The sequence below is a fragment of the Pistacia vera genome, unplaced genomic scaffold (assembly GCF_008641045.1).
Source record: "Pistacia vera cultivar Batoury unplaced genomic scaffold, PisVer_v2 Contig154, whole genome shotgun sequence".
Taxonomy (NCBI): Eukaryota; Viridiplantae; Streptophyta; class Magnoliopsida; order Sapindales; family Anacardiaceae; genus Pistacia; species Pistacia vera.
Window position 1 is genome coordinate 435943 of NW_022195619.1, and position 20686 is coordinate 456628.

General features: G+C 33.6%; 2 protein-coding genes across 2 annotated transcripts; one reads left to right on the forward strand and one right to left on the reverse strand.

Moving 5' to 3' along the window:
* Window positions 1-1256: 1256 nt before the first annotated feature.
* On the reverse strand, window positions 1257-5094 carry LOC116124653 (mRNA-decapping enzyme-like protein). Its single transcript, XM_031410374.1, has 8 exons — window positions 4844-5094; window positions 4710-4750; window positions 4580-4629; window positions 3523-3667; window positions 3072-3128; window positions 2449-2572; window positions 1883-2356; window positions 1257-1642 (listed from the first exon to the last, which is right to left on the reverse strand). Exons 1-8 carry the CDS (start codon window positions 5000-5002, stop codon window positions 1589-1591), a joined length of 1104 nt encoding a protein of 367 aa, XP_031266234.1. The 5' UTR covers window positions 5003-5094; the 3' UTR covers window positions 1257-1588.
* Window positions 5095-5869: 775 nt separating this feature from the next.
* Window positions 5870-7501, forward strand: LOC116124619 (increased DNA methylation 1-like). Its single transcript, XM_031410344.1, has one exon. It carries the CDS (start codon window positions 5870-5872, stop codon window positions 7499-7501), a length of 1632 nt encoding a protein of 543 aa, XP_031266204.1.
* The last annotated feature ends 13185 nt before the right edge of the window (window positions 7502-20686 follow it).

Below are 20686 nucleotides of genomic sequence, written 5' to 3' on the forward strand. Positions count from 1 at the left end.
GATCAACTCTGACCAACTGTTCAATAAATGTTTTAATAATCACTAAATTATAAAATAATAAATCATTGAAATAAAAATCTATAAAAGAAAAAATTAAGAAATCTTTACTCAAGTTTTTAAGAAATTGATTATTCATAGGATTCCAATTCTTTACTCAATTTCAATAAGCAAACAAGGAATTAGGGCTCCGTTTGTTTCATTTTTGGAAATACTATTATTATTATTCCCAAAAAAGTAAAACAATAAAATTACAAAAACTCACAATATTATTCAACTTTTTTAAACCCCCTAAATTTGTTAATTTAATTAAATACCCCTAAATATTTTTTTTGAAATTACAAAAACACCCCTAAACCCACATTATACCAGATTCCAGCCACCACTATCGAAAGTTGGCCAGAATCTGATATAATGGTGCACTACCGACTGAATCTGGTCGGTAGCGCGCCAATCTAGCCTTTTTCGACCAAATCCACGGTGTATCTAACCGAAAAATGCCAGATCTAAGGCCAAAGATCTGACCATTAACGACCAAATCTTTGGCCCTAACCAGTCGTTAATGACGACCAACATAAGGTCGTCGTTGACCATCAACGACGATCGTATCTTTAGTCGTTATTGACAAGCAAATGTGGCCAAATCTAACCATTAATGGCCAGATCTAGCCATCGATCTGGCTTTTGCCGACTAGATCCACTGTGGATCTGACTGGCAAAAGCCATATCGACGCACGACCGGCAAGATCCAATCGGTCATACATCGATACGACGACTCCGACCACCCTCCAACAGTGGTGGCCGACTATGATTATTCAATGGGTGAATTAAATGTGTTTTTGTTAACTTTTAAAGTTTTATTATAGGCGTGTTTAGTAAATAAGTATTTTTATTAATTTTCAAATCTTACATTGTAATACCTGCCCAATTCAACTTTTTTTAAAGAATTTTTCTAAATAATGCAACACAGTGAACCAAACATAGCCTAGGATCTAATTCCATTTCCTTATCAATTCTAAGATATGCTCTTAATTAATTTAATTAAAATAAAACGAAGGACGTAACAATTAACCACTCTGTAAGTTTGCGGACTTAAATCAACCTCTCAAAAGTTATTAGTCAATAACTAGGAACCTAACAGTAACTTGATTTTTACAATCAAATAAAATGTCTATTTTACCCCTAATTTAATAGTTAAAAGAAAATAAGAATTGATAAATTATCTCATCTCACCCAACAAAAGAGCATGACAAAATCAGAAAAAGAGGAAGTAAAAGCAAACTTCTCAATTTCAATGCACATTCTACCATGAGGATTTGGATACAACTACTACAATTCTGAACAAGCTAATCAACTAAATAAGAAACTATATTCCTAAAGTTACAGAAATTCCACAAACCCAACCCGTGAGGACCAACCTTTTGAAGGGATAAGAAGATGACCAAATCAACTTATCAATGGCAAACTTAGAACAGAAACTCTCACCCGGTCATTATTACCGATGTCAACGGCAAAACAGCTGTACACAACTGATCTTACAAGCACTTTAGTATTTGGTAACATCGCCACAGCCTAATAGTGCTTTACACTGCTCATGAGTGCACTTTCAGCAGTGCTTGATAAAACTGGTCTATAAATTGATCATCCTAACAAAAGAAAAAATACATCAGTCAAGGCCACAGCCAACAACTACAACATAAAGGAGAAAAGAGCATATTACTCCAGACTTCCAAAAGCAAAGGACCATCTCTATGAAACATACTAATATTGTGTTGCCATTAACTCAACCCAAACACGATAAACCTTATAAATTCATTAGACACAGAAATTATCCGATCTACTAGAATGAATTAGGAAACGAAGAAAAGCGAGAAGGATGGGAATACCTGAACAAGCATTAGAAGTGCATCACGAACTTTCTCTCTGGTAATAAGAGGTCTATCAATAGAAATAGGGGCAGCTCCTGGCGTAAGAGATGGAGGTGGAGTGGGTGGTGGAAAGGGTTGAAGCATTGGAGTTCCATATGGGCGTTGCAGATTCAAGGGAGGTTGAAGTGTAGCAGCAGTTGGTACAGATGAAGAAGTAGGTGGTGTAATCAACGCTGATGAGGAAGGAGGTGCAAAAAATGAGGGTTTCACAAGATTAGTGACACGATTGCTGCTGCTGATTGGGTCAGGTGTGTCATGGAGAGCAACTGTAGGTGATGAGGCTGAAAGAGTAAGGGACGGTACTTGTGGAGTTGGTGCAGGAGAGGGAACAGCAGTAGGTGCATGGGCGAACAAAGGAATGGGAGCTGAAGAATGATAGGGCTGCCTTATATTAGCAGCATTAGGAGCATTATTTCCAATAGTCACAGCCGCCTGCAATACAAAATTTAAATATTCACTCAGGCCAGGAACACATTGGATACTTTAGTCAGCCAGAAGAATAATATGGAACCATTAGCACATACACTGAAGAAGTTTTCAAAAGATGGATCTTCAGGAGGATCAGTGACAGTAGAGGCGGTTGATGTAGGCTCCAGAGGGCCTTCCATTATAGAGAGGCTTGGGACCGCTTCAAGTTCCTCAAACTCACTATGAGATAATTAGACTCAAGATTGAGAAAGTAACAATAGAGTCATGCACCACATTCTCAAGGACACATTTCTCAATCAACAAAATCAAATTAAGAATGCAAATATCTGAAAATATTACAATCTAGCTTCATTTAATGTTGTCAAGTTTCTGAATATTAAAGACATATCAACTTGGTCAGTTCCCAAGATCTTACAGTTCTTTTTACACCATATTGAAAACAGGAGAATAAATATCCAAAGCACTGATAGTTGAACAACTCATACTCCACAAGCACAACTTGTTACTTGCCCAGAACACTTAATAAGTTATTTTACATTTTTAAAGTATTAATTTGGTACACGACAATCTCATAAGAACTAGGGCAAAAAGGCAATGCAATTCACTTATGATGAGATTTTACACCATTGACAGATAAATGATCCAAAAGGGATCAAGTTATAGAGATTCAAGAGCTAGTCAAATGTTAATATTGGGTTCAGTTACAAAAACTCATTACCTTTTGCTTGCAGATACTTTTGGCTTTTGAGGAACTTTTGAGTATGCATTAAGAATCCTGTGGACAGAAAGAAAGGGATTAAAAAATTATCTTGACATCTTAAACACACTAGAAGGCCACAGAGCAATTAAGTTTTGAACAACATATGCAAGCTACATTTAAGATATCTTAATATAATCCACCCACACAACTCACTACAAACTACTAGTAATGTTCAAATCCTGAAAAGGTTAAGAAATTGAAAGAAAAAAAAAAAGTTTACTTTTATATGCCAAGATAGGTACCAAATGATGCATCACATCTATTGACATTGTTAACATTTTTTTTCCTGTAATATTCATTTAAGAGCTTTCTGCTATATATTTTAAAAGTTTAATCAATTTTACTATCTCATGCGCTCTGAATTCTCAATATCTAAGTAGTGCATGAAAACAATTGAGCAAATCATTACCTACTAAAGAGGTTTGCAACCTCATCACATTCACGAGCATTATAAAACCAGATTCCATTAACTTCTTGGGATGCATTTCGATATAACAAATATGGAACTTGAACTTCATACTCAAAATCTCCCAATAGATTCTCCACTAGATTTTCTGTTTATAAGCAAGAGAAAGAAAGGGAAACCAGATAGCATAAATGAGAATATATAATGCTAGCATTTACAAGAATAACTTTGTCCCAATACATATACAATATGCAATTTTTTCAGTGAAAAAGAAATGGATTCTCACTTATAAAACTTAAAATGAAAATTCTAAGCTAGAGGTGGCACCGGCGTACTATAATTTTGAAATAAGCTCCTTTTAAGTACCTACTGAAATTTAAATCAACAAAGGGATCAACCCTGAGTAACCCTAAGTGAGATGTGAAAGTAGAAATAGAACTATATTTTTATAGTACTTAATTGAGCCCAAAAAACAATCAGCAGTTTTTCCCATTCCTAAATTGAAGGATAAAAGACACTGAATTTTATCATGGTGCTCCTTTTATTCAGATTAAGGCATTAATTAAGGGAAAAGAAAAGGTTTTATCTTCCATAACGCCAAGTTCCCTTGAACCTAAACATAACCAATGCAACTTTTAAACAAACCAAACATCTTCCATTAATCGTCTAGAGTAAATAAACTTTGTCAATCTAAATACTTCTTGAGACTTGTAATTTTGATTATCAACCTGCCTAAACCGTACCACTTACCAACTATAATCAGACAATTAAATACCAAAACAAGCAATAGAAATCAGCGAGCTACCTCGAAAATGAAAAAGTTCCTAACCCACACAGACTAGCGAATTTAACCAATAATATGGCATTGATCCAATCACCAAATGCATTCAATGCAAAATCATCTCTTCTTACACTAAGAATCGTATCCACCATCAGTACATAAATCTCTAAGATAGATCTTCTCAACTTCAACATAAAAATTAATTACTCCATACAGTACAAAATTCAAGAGGTAAACATAGCAACAAAAATGAACCCTATTCTTAATAAAAATTCAGACCTGTATTTCGTCGATTCATCACAATAAATTGAAACCGCGGTTGAGTATTCCTAATCACAAAAAAAAAACAAAATTTTAATAAAAAGTAAAAATTCAAAAAAACAAATGCTTAAAATCGAAACAAAATTACCGTTTAACCACAAAAAGAGATCCTTCAACATCCTTGCGACTCTGCAATCATCAGATACACAAAAACAAATATAAAAATTGAAGAATTGATAATAAAAAAACAACAAAATTAGGTTAAAATTTAATAAAACAAACCCATTGATTGCTCTCGATGTTGAACTCGTAGAAGGTGACGTGAGCGGCCGTGATCAAAATCTCTTCAATGAAAGGATCGATTCGCTGGAGGACAGTTAGATTTAGCATTTTGGTGCTTTGTTGGTCCAGATTCGGCATCAATTTCCCCGTCTGAGACATTTTCGCAAACCGTAAAAACCCAGGAGCTGAATTTTCTATTTTATTTTCCCGGGAAAGTTTAGTGAGGTTGGCGAGCGAGAGAGTGAAACAATTGTAATGGATTAGATAAATGACAGTATTAACCTTGCTCATCTCTTAAATTTGCAGTTCTTGGGCCTAGAGATTGAGCCTGGGCTGCTGGGCCTAGGCTGGCCTTCCAACTTAACAACACTCGTATCAAACATTCAAGAATTTGGAAAATTAATTATTTTTAATAATTAATATATATATATATTATCAATTTGTATTAATATATAAATATATGTAATACTATATAGAAATTGTTGAGAAATAAAAATATGAATTTTTAGTGAGTTAATAAAAAATTATGAGATATAAAGCATTTAACAGAAACTAGACTTTCAATAAAAGTGAAATTTTTGAGTAAGCCAATCATTTTATTTTATTTTTAAGAATAAAAGTTTTAATATTAATACATAATAGGGTTGTTTATAAAAATATTAATTAATATATTTTGTTTATAATTAAATTATATAAACGGACAAAAATTACATAAAATTTATGTAAAATAACTCCTTTTATCATTTGATATTTATTTTTTGTCATTTGTATGAATAAGAAGCAAATCATTACTCAATATTAATTCATTCGAATCACTCATGTTATTTCAATTTTGCTAATTAAAAAAAAAAAAAAAATGCTGTTGGAGATAACATTACTTCCGTTGCAAGCTTCTGAGTCTTGTCCCCATAGCACAAGTAGTTCGTTTCAGAAATAAATGTCTCTCAATATAAAATTTAACCCGCAAGAAATCATTGTTTCGCTCTCTATTTTTTCGCTCTATGCTTTCTTCTTCTCTCTGTTTTCATGGCGTTCGATGTCAAACATTCTAAAGAACTAAGGGGTGAACAAGGATTCCTTGTTTCTTCTTCAGGGGCAGACGCGGTTGTCCAGTGGTATCTCCATGGCGGCTCCGGCGGAAGGAAGAACAAGAACAACAAAAGCAGTGATGAAGCCAAGAACTATCTCTTGGCTATGAGATGGTGTTTGTGGTACGCAGATAAGCGAGGAAGGAAAGAGTTACGTTACACTTCGCCACAGGGAAAAGTTTATTACTCGCTTAAAACAGCCTGCAAGGCTTGCATGGATGAAGGAGTTCTTAAAGAAGTTGTTTTTTCTTATCAAAATACAAAGTCAAAAGAGTCTTGTACTAAATTTTCTAACGCTTTACGGTTAAGAAATAAGAGGAAGATGGAGAAGTCAGAAAATTTAGAGGAACCCAGAAGAGGGAAACCGTTGAAAGCATTGAAGAAATTGAGAGAGGTTCAAAAGAAAAAGAAGCCAGCCCGCGTGCAGGTGATTCTTGGAACTTCAAGGTTTAATCTTAGAGTTGTATTGTCTAAGTTGATTGAAAAGAAAGTGGTAACGCCAGGTGAATTCGTATGTTATAGTGGGAATTTGGGTGAAGGGTGGATATGTAGTACAGGGATCAAGTGTAAATGTTGCATTAAGGTGTTTGCAATCAGTGATTTTGAAGCCCATGTGGGTAGCAAAAAGCATAGGCTTGCTGCTAATATTTTTCTTGAAGATGGGAGGTCTTTGTTGGACTGTCAAAAGGGACTGTTGAGCAATAATAAATCGGCAAGTGGTGAAGAGAAGTTGTGTGATGAGATGGAAGATAGTGGTCATCAAGATGTGAGTTATGAGGTGTGTTATGTTTGCCACTATGGAGGTGAATTAATCATATGTGATTCATGTCCTTCCACTTATCACAAGGATTGCCTTGGCTTAGAGGAGATTCCAAGTGGAGATTGGTTCTGCCCTTCATGTTGTTGTGTGATCTGTGGTGAGGGAAAATCTGAGAAAACAATGGAGAATTCTGTGGATGATGGTATTGTTCACACTTGTGATCAATGCGAGCATAAATTTCACACGGGTTGTCTGAGGAGAAGAGGGGAAGTTAAGGTGAAAAATTATGCTCATGATAAATGGTTTTACAGTGATAGATGTGAACATGTTTCTACTTGCCTCCATAAGCTTACAAGAATGCCTATATCACTAGGTATAGATGATTTAACCTGGAGATTATTGAAGAATGGTAAGGTCTTAAAGGAGAATCAGAGGAAGTTGAATGAGGCAATTGATGTTATGCATGAGTGTTTTGAGCCAGCTCAGGACCCTTTAACAGGAAAAGATCTTGTTGAAAATCTTATCTTAAATAAGAAATCAGAGATGAAGCACAAGAACTTTCAAGGATTCCACACAATTGTTCTGGAGAAGAAAGGAGAAATTGTTTCTGTGGCAACTGTTAGAGTGTTTAAAGAGGTTGCTGAGATGCCATTAGTTGCTACCAGATTCAAGTATCACGGACAAGGAATGTGTCGTCGCCTGATGGGTGAGCTTGAAAGGCAGCTTGTTGAAATAGGAGTGATGAATTTGATATTGCCTTCAGCCCATAGCGTGGTAAATACATGGATTACAAAATTCGGGTTTTCATAGATGACAAAATGGGAGAGACTCAAGTACTCAAACTATACTTTCCTAGATTTCCAGGATACAATCATATGTCAGAAGCTGTTAGTGAAGATGCCTTCCGCAAATTTGTGCCAACCAGGAACAACTTTGTCAACTACTGCAAATTCTAATATGGAATTTGTCAGCTCCAGCCCCACTTCTGTATTACTTTTTGCAAATTGAGCAGACAAAGTTGTAAACCAAGAAGTAATGAAANTACAAAATTCGGGTTTTCATAGATGACAAAATGGGAGAGACTCAAGTACTCAAACTATACTTTCCTAGATTTCCAGGATACAATCATATGTCAGAAGCTGTTAGTGAAGATGCCTTCCGCAAATTTGTGCCAACCAGGAACAACTTTGTCAACTACTGCAAATTCTAATATGGAATTTGTCAGCTCCAGCCCCACTTCTGTATTACTTTTTGCAAATTGAGCAGACAAAGTTGTAAACCAAGAAGTAATGAAAATTTATAAAAAAAAAACCCTGGGTTTGCTAATTTAATTAAACACTCAAACATATAAAATGACAAAAACACCCCCACCACCCGCAGTGCCAGATTCCAGCCACCATCACCAGAATCTAGCCGAAAAATTACATTACGACACAAATTGGTCAGATCTATGTCGTAACGCATCGCTATGTCCTTTTCTGGCCAAATACCACGGATCTAGATAGAAAATGCCAGATCTACGGCTAGATGTGGTCGTCAACGGCCAGGAAAGGCCAAAGAAGTCCATATTTGGCCGTCATTTTCGGTCAACGATGGCCAAGATTGGCCGTCTTTGGCTGTTGCTGACGGCCAGATCAGTGAACTCCCGCCAGTTCTGGTCGTGGTGCAGGCCGTTGTACAGATTTCGGCTACCACCGACAATCTGGCAAGTATGGGTGGATAGGGGTGTTTTGTTAATTTTTAAACTTTTTTGGGGGGTATTTCTGAAATTAATAAACTTAAGGGGTCTAAAAATAATTAAAAAAATATAGTAATATTTCAAAAATAATGTGCCAAATAATATTTAGAGAATATGATTGGGAATATGGGTAGAAATAGGGAGCCAAACAAACCCATAGATACGTAAAATTGGGGTTATGTTGTAAAATTATGGTGGACATCCACCACCTTTGAGGGGCTTTAGTATATCAATACTAACATCTCTCAATTCTCTCACTTTCATCCCTTTTATTTTACTTTCTTTACTTTATCTTTCCTAAATTATTACTAAATAGCACCACTAAATTATAATACGTTATCAGCAGGAAGAGCTTAACAAGTGTAACGGTGTACGTCTACTGAAAGTACGTATTTTCAACCCTACAAGTGTTATTTAATCCCTGTTTCCGCCTCCATAGTCGGATTTATTTATTATTGTTAAATTCCACCTCCATTGTCAGATTTATTTATTACTGTTAAATTCTGCCTCCATGATTGGATTTATTTATTACTGTTAAATTCTGTCCCCATGGTTGGATTTATTTATCACTATAAAATTCCGCCTCTATGGTTGGATTTATTCATTATTATTAAATTCCGCCTCTATGGTCAAATTTATTTGTTATTGTTAAATCCCGTCTCTATGGTCGGATTTACTAATTATTGTTAAATTCCGCCTTTATGGTCGAATCTATTTATTATTGTTAAAATACCGTCTTCATGGCTAGACCCATTTATTATTGTTGAATACTGCCTTCATGGTCGGATATGTTTATTTTTGTTAAATATAACCTTTATAGCTACATATATTTTTATTATATTTTCGATAACCAATGTTAGCAACTATACTTCTTTATTATATCTGATAAATGAACTTGAAGTTCCATAAATAAAATATTGTTTTAGAACTTGAAGGTATAAATACTAATTACAAACATGAAGTTTGTAAAACAGAGACAAAAATTGGACCTAAAATTCCATATCATGAATATGAAGTTCTGTAAACATCCTTACTAATGTAATTTTTTTTTTTTTAGGATGGACTTCAAAACTGAGACATCGATATCCAAAATGGTGGAGACATTTGTATAGTAGATAGTGTTACAACGCACACCATACTTCGAGATAGAAAATATTTCTTAAGTTTGACCTTTACTGAGGCTAAAATAAATACCATATCAGGATTTGCAAACATAATTGAGGGCTCCGGAAGAGTAACACTTGTGTTACCAAGCGAAATTAAATTAAGTATCCATGATGCTTTATATTCTAGCAAATCCAGAAGATATTTGTTTAGTTTCAAAGATATACGACTTAGTGGATACCACATTGAAACTTTAAGTGAAAAGGATGGAGAATTTCTATGCATCACTACTAATATTTCATGTCAGAAGCATGTACTAGAGAAACTCCCTGTTTTCTCATCAGGGTTATATTACACATTCTTGAAGAATGTTGAAGTCCATGCAATTATGAACCAGAAGTTCACTGATCCTTAACTTTTTAAGATTTGACACAACCATCTTGGTCACCCAAGATCCACTATCATGAGTAGAATCATAAAAAACACACATAAGTACCCATTAAAGAACCTAAAGATTTTGTTACCTAATGAGAGTGCTTGTATTGCTTACTCACAAGGAAAATTGGCACTTAAGCCATCCATCACTAAAGTTGGTGTAGAATCCCCATCATTTTCACAAAGAATTCAAGGGGACATATGTGGACCTATTCATCCACCAAGTGGACATTTCCATTACTTTATTGTACCGATTGACGCATCGACACGATGGTCACATGTTTGTCTACTATCTACCTGTAATGTTGCCTTTGCTAGATTACTGACACAAATTATCAAATTAAAGGCACACTTTCCCGATTACCCAATTAAAGCAATCCGTCTGGACAATGCTGGTGAGTTTACCTCAAAGACATTTGATGATTATTGTACAACAATGGGAACTGATGTTGAGCACCTAGTATCACATGTGCATACCCAGAATGGTATGGCAGAGTCATTTATAAAGCGTATCCAATTAATTGCAAGAATTTTACTATTACGTATGCAATTACCGACTTCTGCCTAGGCTCATGCTATTTTACAAGCTGCAACATTAATGCGTCCAAGACCCACTGCATACATCAATACTCTCCAATATAGCTTGTATTTGGACATCAGCCTAATATATCCCACTTAAGAACTTTTTGTTGTGCTATGTAAGTTCTAATTGCACCCCCTCAGCGCATCAAAATGGGACCCCAATGTCATTTGGGAATATATGTTGGCTATGACTCACCATCTATCATCAGATATCTTGAGCCCCTGATGGGCGGTCTGTTTATCGCACGTTTTGCGGATTGCCATTTTGATGAGACAACATTCCCACCTTTAGGGAAAAAGGTAAAGCCTCCTTAAGTAAAGCCTGAACTTTCTTGGAAAGTGAATTCTATATCTCATTTAGATCTTCGCACATCTCAATCTAAAATTGAAGTGCAAAACATAACACATTTGCAAAACATTGTCAACCAAATGCCTGATGCATTTACAGATGCAGCAAAAATAATGAGATCATACATTCCTGCTGTCAATACACCAGCAAGGATTGATGTTACCATGAACAATCCATGCAGATAGCAATCGATTCATCTGTTACACACTAGAAGTGTGGTAGGCCTATTAGAGCCAAGGATACTATTCCTAGGAAATGAAAGGCAACCAAATAAGTGTCAATATTGACAATACTGGAATAATTAACAATTCCATATCTTCTAAACTAACTCTAGAAGATTTAACAGTCCCTGAAAGGACACAAGCCCCTGAAGAGGAAGAAATCCCTAAAGGAATACAAGAACATAGAAATGAAGAAATTTCTATAAATTATGCTCATTCTACACAAATGTGGAATCTTGAGACAACTATTGTCGATAACATATTCTCATATGCAATAGCTATTGAAATTATGAAGGATGAGTCTGAGTCACCTTTTGTTGATGAATGTCGATAAAGACATGATTAGCCAAAATGGGAAAAGGCAATTCAAGCAGAATTAACCTCTTTAGCAAAACGTAATGTATTTGGACTCGTAGTCTGAACGCTTGAAAACATGAAACCCATAGATACAAGTGGTTATTCACAAGGAAACGAAATGAAAAAAATGAGATTGCTAGGTATAAGGCTAGACTAGTGGCTCAAGGTTTCTTGCAGAGACCCGAAATTGACTTTGATGAGACGTATTCACCAGTAATGGATGCTATCACATTTCGATACTTGATTAGTTTATCGGTCTCAGAAGGACTCGATATGTACTGCCACAATTGCAATGCCTGATTCTGAACTTTTTATAAAGACACATGAGCATGCAGAATCATTGATATATCCTTCCTTCATTAGATATGCATGGATGAATGTGGTGTAATCGTCTCAATGAATATCTAATGAAGGAAGGATATATCAATGATTCTGCATGCTCATGTGTCTTTATAAAAAGTTCAGAATCAGGATTTGCAATTGTGGCAGTACATGTCGATGACATGAACTTAATAGGGACTTCTAAAGAGGTCACAAAAGCTGTTGAGTACTTAAAAAGAGAATTTGAAATGAAAGATCTCGGGAAAACAAAGTATTGTCTTGGCCTACAGATCGAGCATTGTTCAAATAGAGTTTTGCTCCATCAATCAAATTATACTGAAAAGATCCTAAAGCGATTTAATATGGATAAATCTCACCCCTTGAGTTAACAGAATGGTTTGAATTGTCCTCTCTTTTGAGAAGGTCTTTCATTATATAGGCAAGACTGCCAGTTATACAGGGAAACTTAAATCTGTACATGCTAATTACATAGAGTGATTTTAGGAAGCTATACATGGTAAGCTAAATCTCCTCTCCTATTAATGAGAGTATATACAACCTAGATTAATAGCTATTAACAAGGCATAATTTATGGCCTTCTATTGACATCCCCCCTCAAATTGATGCGGGTTATCTATTGTAATACTTTCTTTCTATCAAGTATACTCGTAAAATAATTAATAAAACTCATTAAAAATATATATAAGAAAATACACATATATATACGAGTAATAAAGTATGGGCCCATATTTAATTTTCCTTTATATACAAATATTTACAAAATGTTCTCAAAAATAGCAACTTGACAGTGTAGCCTAACCCTTCCATTGCGTGACGTTCAGAGCGACCACAACTCACCTATTACCTGCAAAACATTAAAAACAACGGAGTGAGCACTAATGGCTCAGTAAGTAAACCCGTTATGCTACNGGGAAACTTAAATCTGTACATGCTAATTACATAGAGTGATTTTAGGAAGCTATACATGGTAAGCTAAATCTCCTCTCCTATTAATGAGAGTATATACAACCTAGATTAATAGCTATTAACAAGGCATAATTTATGGCCTTCTATTGACATCCCCCCTCAAATTGATGCGGGTTATCTATTGTAATACTTTCTTTCTATCAAGTATACTCGTAAAATAATTAATAAAACTCATTAAAAATATATATAAGAAAATACACATATATATACGAGTAATAAAGTATGGGCCCATATTTAATTTTCCTTTATATACAAATATTTACAAAATGTTCTCAAAAATAGCAACTTGACAGTGTAGCCTAACCCTTCCATTGCGTGACGTTCAGAGCGACCACAACTCACCTATTACCTGCAAAACATTAAAAACAACGGAGTGAGCACTAATGGCTCAGTAAGTAAACCCGTTATGCTACCTTTCTCTCTCCGTTGCTTAAATCCTGAATTTTCTTTCCTTACAACTCATTTCCCGAGTATTCTCTATTCTTTCTCTGTTTTGCTCTTTGTTTTCTAATTTTTTCACTACCCATGATAATGAGCATGGTATTATGCATATTCATGATGCAAATGCACAAATGCATAAATTATGCGTTTTCTTTTCTAGTTTTCTTATTCTGTTTTCTGTTTCTTTTTCTTTATTTCTTTCTTTTCTAGTCTTTCTGTCTATTCTTGTCGATCGGACTCGGTTGAGGCATGGATTTGGAGCATTGGCGGTGTGAGTGAATTCTCTAATTCTGGGTACAGTCCTCATCCACACACACTTCTAACGGACTGTGCAATTCTTCTTTCTGAATTTTGAGGCCTCTCACTAAAGGCGGCGTGCATGTGGGACTATGTCACTCACGGCTCCCCATCGCAACAACCTTCTCTTCTTTTTATCTTTTTTTTTTTTTTAACACTTTTTTAAGAAAAATTCAGATTTGAATATCTTTAATATTCTTACTTCTTTCTATTTTCTCTTTAACATGTTTTAGGGCTTTTTCATGCTCTTATGAATATGTATGCATGTTGATGGTTTCATGCTTATAATTCTTTCTAAATTCACATATTTAAATGCAATTATGCATTATGGAATGCAAACATGTCATTCTCTACTATCTACAAACTCATCCCAAAGTAACACATAATCATTCTCATACATGCACTTCTCTTTGGCATTTCATCAAACAATTCATGTGCACAAATCAACACTAATCTGGCTACACTTCTATCTCTATTTTAGGCCACCAAAATTTTGGAACAAACTCCTCCATAATTAACACCAAATCTGCCCAAAATACACACTTCAAAATTTTCACTTCAATTCTTCCAAATCTCATCCAAACATTCATCAAATAACAACTTCACCAACACAACTTCTCATGGATAGGTTCTAATCATTATTCAACACCAAATCCATCAACAATTTTACATATAACACATATAAATGCATAAAGAAAGTTCTCTACACAACATAACTTAAATCATACTTAGGGTATGATTTACTTATCTTGTGCTTGAGTAATTTCACTAGAATCTCTCTTTCTTTGGTAGACTTGTTCTTTCTGTAAAACCCTAAGCATAAACACTATATGAATTCAACACTTTGAAAATTAATCTCACATCTATTGCAAGAATTCTTACCTTTGGGTGCTTAGGATCAAATCTCTATCAAAATCCTACCAAAAGCCCTCTAAAATCCCTTGGAAATTTGATGAAGAGATGAGAGAAATTGAGAGTGAAGTGGCGTGAGAGGAAGTAGAGAATGATAGGGTCTTTTTGCTTGAACTCTTAATATCTCATATTAATATGCATACTTTCCCATTTTGCCGTTGCACTTTCTTTAAAATTTCATCTATGTCCCTTAGTCAATTACCATAATGCCCTCATTTTTATTGCATTCTCCATGAAATTCTATATCTTTTCACTCCCCACTTTTTCAACTAATTTTGAGTGAAAAGACCAAGTTTAAGGAATTTTCTTCACATTTTTTATGCGCATTTCTTACAACATGCAATATGTAGCAAGTATACTAGTCGCACAAGTAATAGAGTGATGAGTGAGTATCGTTCCCATGAGGATTGTTGCTAAGCACTAAGTTTTCTACCGTTTTCAAGTTGAAGCAATCGAATTCTTTTGGATTTAAGGGAGCAATTTAAACTATAACTAAAACAAAATTTTACTAAAATAAAATTAAACTATGAAAGCAAGATTTAAAATTGGATAAAATCAATTCAAACAAACGGGTAGGGTTTTGACTTCATTCAGACTCTATGGGTTAAACTTAAAGAATTAAACTAAATTCATATTCACATGCATTGATTGTAAATCAAACTCTCTAAGGTGTCCAACATACCTTCTCAGGCTATGTTTTCCTACTCTTCCCTATTAACCTTCCACACCCAACAAAATGAAAGTTAATAAATCTAAGCTCATTAAGCACAAGAATCCTAGATTGATTTCATTGGTTCTTGAATCTATCTCTACCATCCAATAATACAATGGTGATTACCCAAGAGGCTTAACATGAATTATCTCTCAATCTCATCATGTTCATCACATAAAAATAATAAATACAGAATAATCACACAATCAAAGCAAAATCATATGAACTTAATAATCATCAACTTTCTAACCCTTTAGAATCCGAACTACATCAAAACCCTAACCCTAAAAAGGTTAGTTCATGGCTAAATCAATAAAACAATCAAAAGAAACGGAAAACTCCAAGTTCAACATCATGGAAACAAGAGAAAAGGAAAAGAATCGTCCCAATTGATGAATCCACTGATTTCACCTCGAATCTTCACACTTTGTTAATCCAAAATCACTCAAAAATGAATCTAAGAAAATGTAAAAACTGCTCTTTTTCTCTCCACGAACGCCCTAAACAAAAAGACTAAGTATTTCTTTTATACCTCGCCCAAAATCTTACAACTCGGTCTAAAAACGAAACTGTGTGTTTTACAAAAAGTGGAGTACGCAGACTTTGCCGCGGCGAAGAAGGATTCTCGCCGCGGTGACAAAAGAGTTGAGTCTGGTGCGTCACTGGGCCATTTTGCCGTGGCGAAGAACAACATTCGTCGCAGCGAAGCTTCCTGAAGAATTCTGAAATTCCAGAATTGCCCTCTGCTTGCTTCTGAGTCCAAAAACTTGTAACGCCCCGCTTGAGGTACGTTGTTATTGTTTCCTCTTTCGCCCTTAATCGAGTTGGTTTTTGTTATATTTGTTTGTTTGAGTGTTATTTGATTGTTGCCCTGAATTTTGGTTGAAAATAGAAGAATTTGAGTGTACCAAGCTTCGCCGGGGCGAAGAAGAATATTCGCCGCGGCGAAGATGGGTTGAACCAAGGGTGAAACTCTCTGGACAGTTTCGCCGCGGCGACAAANGTCAGCTCCAGGTGGAGAGTCATCTCTTGGGTATCTGTTCGAAGACAAGTCAGATAACAAGTGATCCTACTTTCTATATATATTTTATATATATCTCCCAAACTCTCTGGGGAGATATATATATTCCCTTGTCTTGAATCTTGAAATAAGGGCTTTTGTTCCCATAAATCAGATGTTTAATTAGAGCTTGATCTTATAAGTAATATGAAAACCATGATTAATGACTGTACGTGTTTAGGGTTTCTCGAGTCCTGCGCACGTTTAGCTAGGGTTTGAGAAATACGTGGGATATATCATGTAATTAAGTTGCTGATTGTATATGTGTTCATCATGATAATCAAATATAATATTTTCTATACATATATATTCTGACATGATGGCTGCTTTCAGTCGAGCTATAAGAGTGAGCCGTAAGTTCTCATGCTACAAAATTAATTTAACGAAACCTCTTTTCAAGCAGTTTTATAAATGTTATCTTAAAATTAGAATAAAGATCATGCGTTTGAAAAGCTTAAGCTTGGATTCGTTCTCTCTGACCAGTGGTTGTTTTTCCTTTTCCCTGAAACAGTGCTTTCTTCATTGTCTTTTGCAATTTCTAGATGTCCCTTAATTTATTACTCACATTCCATATCTAATTTATCAATTTTTCCAGAAAAGCTCCTGGAAATTAACCTCCACCTAATCAGTTGACCTGTTAATTAAGTTAAGGCAAATGAGCATAAATATATATTAACTAGACATGGGGCGTGCGCGTTACGCGGATATGTTTATTTAATATTTTTGAAATATGTTATAAACAAATTTATTCTAAAAGAATAAAGTAATTAGATTAAGAGATGATAATTGTTAAATTATACAAGTTTTAGAGTAAATATAACTTCTATATATGTATTAAGTTGTGTTAAGACAAAAATTATACTTTTATAATTATTAAGATCAATTAATATTATGAAGATCAATTATTTAAACTTAAAATTTATATTGTGTTCATTTTCAGGTTTGACATTGATTGGTAAATTTTTTTCTCACAGTATAGGATTCTCTCTAACCAAGGTTTGAAAACAGACTAACTTCCACCTTTATACATTTTTCTTTAAAATAGGTAGATTTTTGGAATGCCTATATAATGTACTTATATAATTATTATTAATATTCATCCAATGTGTGAAGATGAAAGAATTAAATCAAAACTAACGTGTTATGATGTAGAACAATTTTCAATCAATTAATGAGTAACACCAAAATCAAGATAAAATTGAATATAGAGAATAATACTTTTATTCTAAAAGAAATAAGTATATCATTTTTTCATACTGTGAAGTGGGTTTGGATGATATAGACTTTATTTTTTATTTTTCTTATAGTTGTTCAGTTCTTCTAGTGCATAGACATACTCTCTCTTGTTTATGTTATATATAAATAATATCCATGGCAGATTCCATGATTTGTAACATTTGGTTAATGACTTTTCTGAATTTGTTTCTTGCAGTATGTAGATCATCTAGATTGATGTCAACTTTTTTGAAAATCTCCCTCAATTATTGTATTCCCTGAAAAATGTCTAAACCAATTGCAGAAACAATATACAATCAAATTTTATAAATATATGGAAATGGTAACATAAATGTGTAAATATAATTATGAGATGAACTCTTGACATATCAAAAATGTTTTTAATGGTTTTTATATTCCCGAAAATATATATGTATCATCGTTTTGTTTGACATTCTGTAATTTAGGATACAAAAGATGTGCTGTCTGATGGTGGTGGCCGACTGTCGGCAATAGTTGGGTGGGTGGGGGTGTTTTTGTTAATTTATAAACTTTTATTGAGAAAAATAATTGTTAATGTTTTGAGTTGAATATAATATGATTGAATTTTGAATTGAATAGCCAATATTAAAATAACATATATTTCACTGGATTGGAAAGGATATGGTTGGAAAAGTTAAACAAATGGGGGGACAACCTCTGAGCTGATGCAATGTAATTTGAATTGTTAATTTATCTTTATGAATACACCTGATTATATGAAGATTCTGGTTGCCTTGGTGGAGAATTATTGTTGTTGAGGTCGTTGCTGGTATTGGTTGCATATTCTTTTGGTTGTGATGTTTTGTCAGCCATTTTCGAATTAAGTTGTGCAGGAGAAATGAACAATTAAAAGTGTATAGTATCCGAAGAAAGTTAAATGGGTGATTGATGTTAGAGCAATATTTATAGGAGAATAGGATACGAAATGTGGAATATGAACAGACAACTGGTACTAAATAAACGTGTCAATCGAAAAAGTGTTAATAATTATTTGGATAAGGTAATACGAAACATTAGTAGACTATCGGTACAATATTAAAGAAAACCGTAATAAATATTTTGTTAAGTGTGCAACATATTAGTTAGGTAGTTAATAATGGTTCGACAAGATGTTGAGTTATTATAATAAATAAACACTGTGATTTACTAATAATAAAATCTTATTGATACATTTTTAAAGGATGGACAATAAATATTTTGTCAAGTATCAAAGTCAGAGATGATATGATGATGTCATAATATATTTACTAATTTTTTAATTGTGGTTCGGCAATATGGTTATGAAACATACATATAGTTCGACTTTGATCTTGTTTGATAAAAAATGCTTTGATAAAAAATGCTACAAAAGTTTTTTTAAATCAGTAATAGAAATGGTTGTTTCTAGTTTTTTTAAATTAAGATTATAATATATTTAGATTAATGTTTGTTGAATATGTTCAATTTTTTAACATTTTTATAAACAGTTTTGCCTAATATTGTTATTAAATATCTATTAAAATATTAAACAATTTTGTTACTTCATATTAGAATATATCTTGACTTTTTTTATGTAAATAGAAACAGGAAACAAACAAAGGGAATAAATTTGAACTCATCTTTTATGTGAGAATGTTTGAACAATTTTTGGGGTATTGTATCACACAATATAAAAGTTGCTCCAGGAAAATTAACAGACATTTAGTAATAGATAGACACTTTGATTGAAAAAGTATTGACAACTTATTGTGCGATGAGATACGAAACGGTAGCAAAACTATTTGTGGTGCATTAAAGGAGAGCGTAATAAATAGTTAACAATGGTTCAACAAGCGGATTTCCAAAATATGTTGTGGTTCGGTGTAGATTTTAATCTAATGAATAATGGAATGGAAATTTATTTTTATATGTTATAGGAATAGTATTTAGATTGTTATTTGTCGAACATGTTTAATTATTTGAAATTGTCATAATCATTAGTGTTTAATATTTTTATTAAATATTGTTTACGTTTTACTGATCATAGTAATTTTGTGATCAATTTTTTTTATAAGTTATTAAATATTTGGATTAATCGTAGATAATTGAGTGAGTTTTAACTTCTATTTTCAGATTAAACTAAAAAGCATTTAAATTTGTACATGTGCAAGAAATTACATAAGAAACTTACTAAACATTAAATTTCATATGGACTATTTGGTAATCCACGTTACATATATGAAATGTGATATTTTATTGTGATGTTGACCTGTCCCAGTGCATACGATTTTGATTCTCCTTGTTGCAAGTCCCAAATATTTGTCTTTTAATGAGAATTGTTGCAGTTGGAGTCAGGGACTTGAATTCTTCCCTGCAATATTTCAATTTGTAGAAATGATTACTTAGTTTTACTAATTTCATTAGAATTTGTATACCTCTATTGTCATGTATAGTAAGCAGAGCAACGACAGTGTGATATATTGCTTGCATGTTTTATTTTTGGCAAACCGCAATCAGTAATTTTAATCCAATATATGTATCATGTTCGATGAAGAACAAATGTGTTCCTAGCAGTAGCAAAGCCTGTTTATTTTATGCTTCTACAAGTGTCTTCAGAATTGAAAGTCCCGCTGTTGTTATTGTTGGTAGTTTGTGTCGTTGTTTCGAAATGTCTATTCTTTGTAATATTTGTTTTATGTTTGCTTGTTTGTTAAGAGATTTGCACCTGTAAATTGTATAGTAAGTAATGGTTTCGAAGCACAATATTCGTAATAGTTTTAAAAAAAAATCCATAGTTGGGAATCACAATACCATTACCTTATGATTAAGCAATTAAGAATAAATAAGTGTGCCAAATATGACTCAGTTAAATATGGATCCTAAAATGCATTTTGTTTTTTGTGTATTAGAAAACTATTAACAATTAAAGATGCACATGGTTCGGCAGAGTCATTTGTATGGTTAATAATTATTGTTATAAGACTGTTGCGGAATAAACCACTATCTTATTGTTTTAGTTGTATGTTTAACCATTTTGTATAATATCATTTTCTGTATGATTAAGAAAATAATGAAATCAATTGATTAATGAAATAAGATGGTTTTAGTAAAACTTACGTTAACCGTGTTGCTTGCAAAGTGGTGTGATCTTTGTCGGTTGCTTTTATAATGATTCATTGTAGAATTTCTGATGGTAATTGTAACAGACCTGTGGGTTGTTTTTTTGTTATTTTGAAAGGAATCATGATGTCTTGCTGCTGTTTT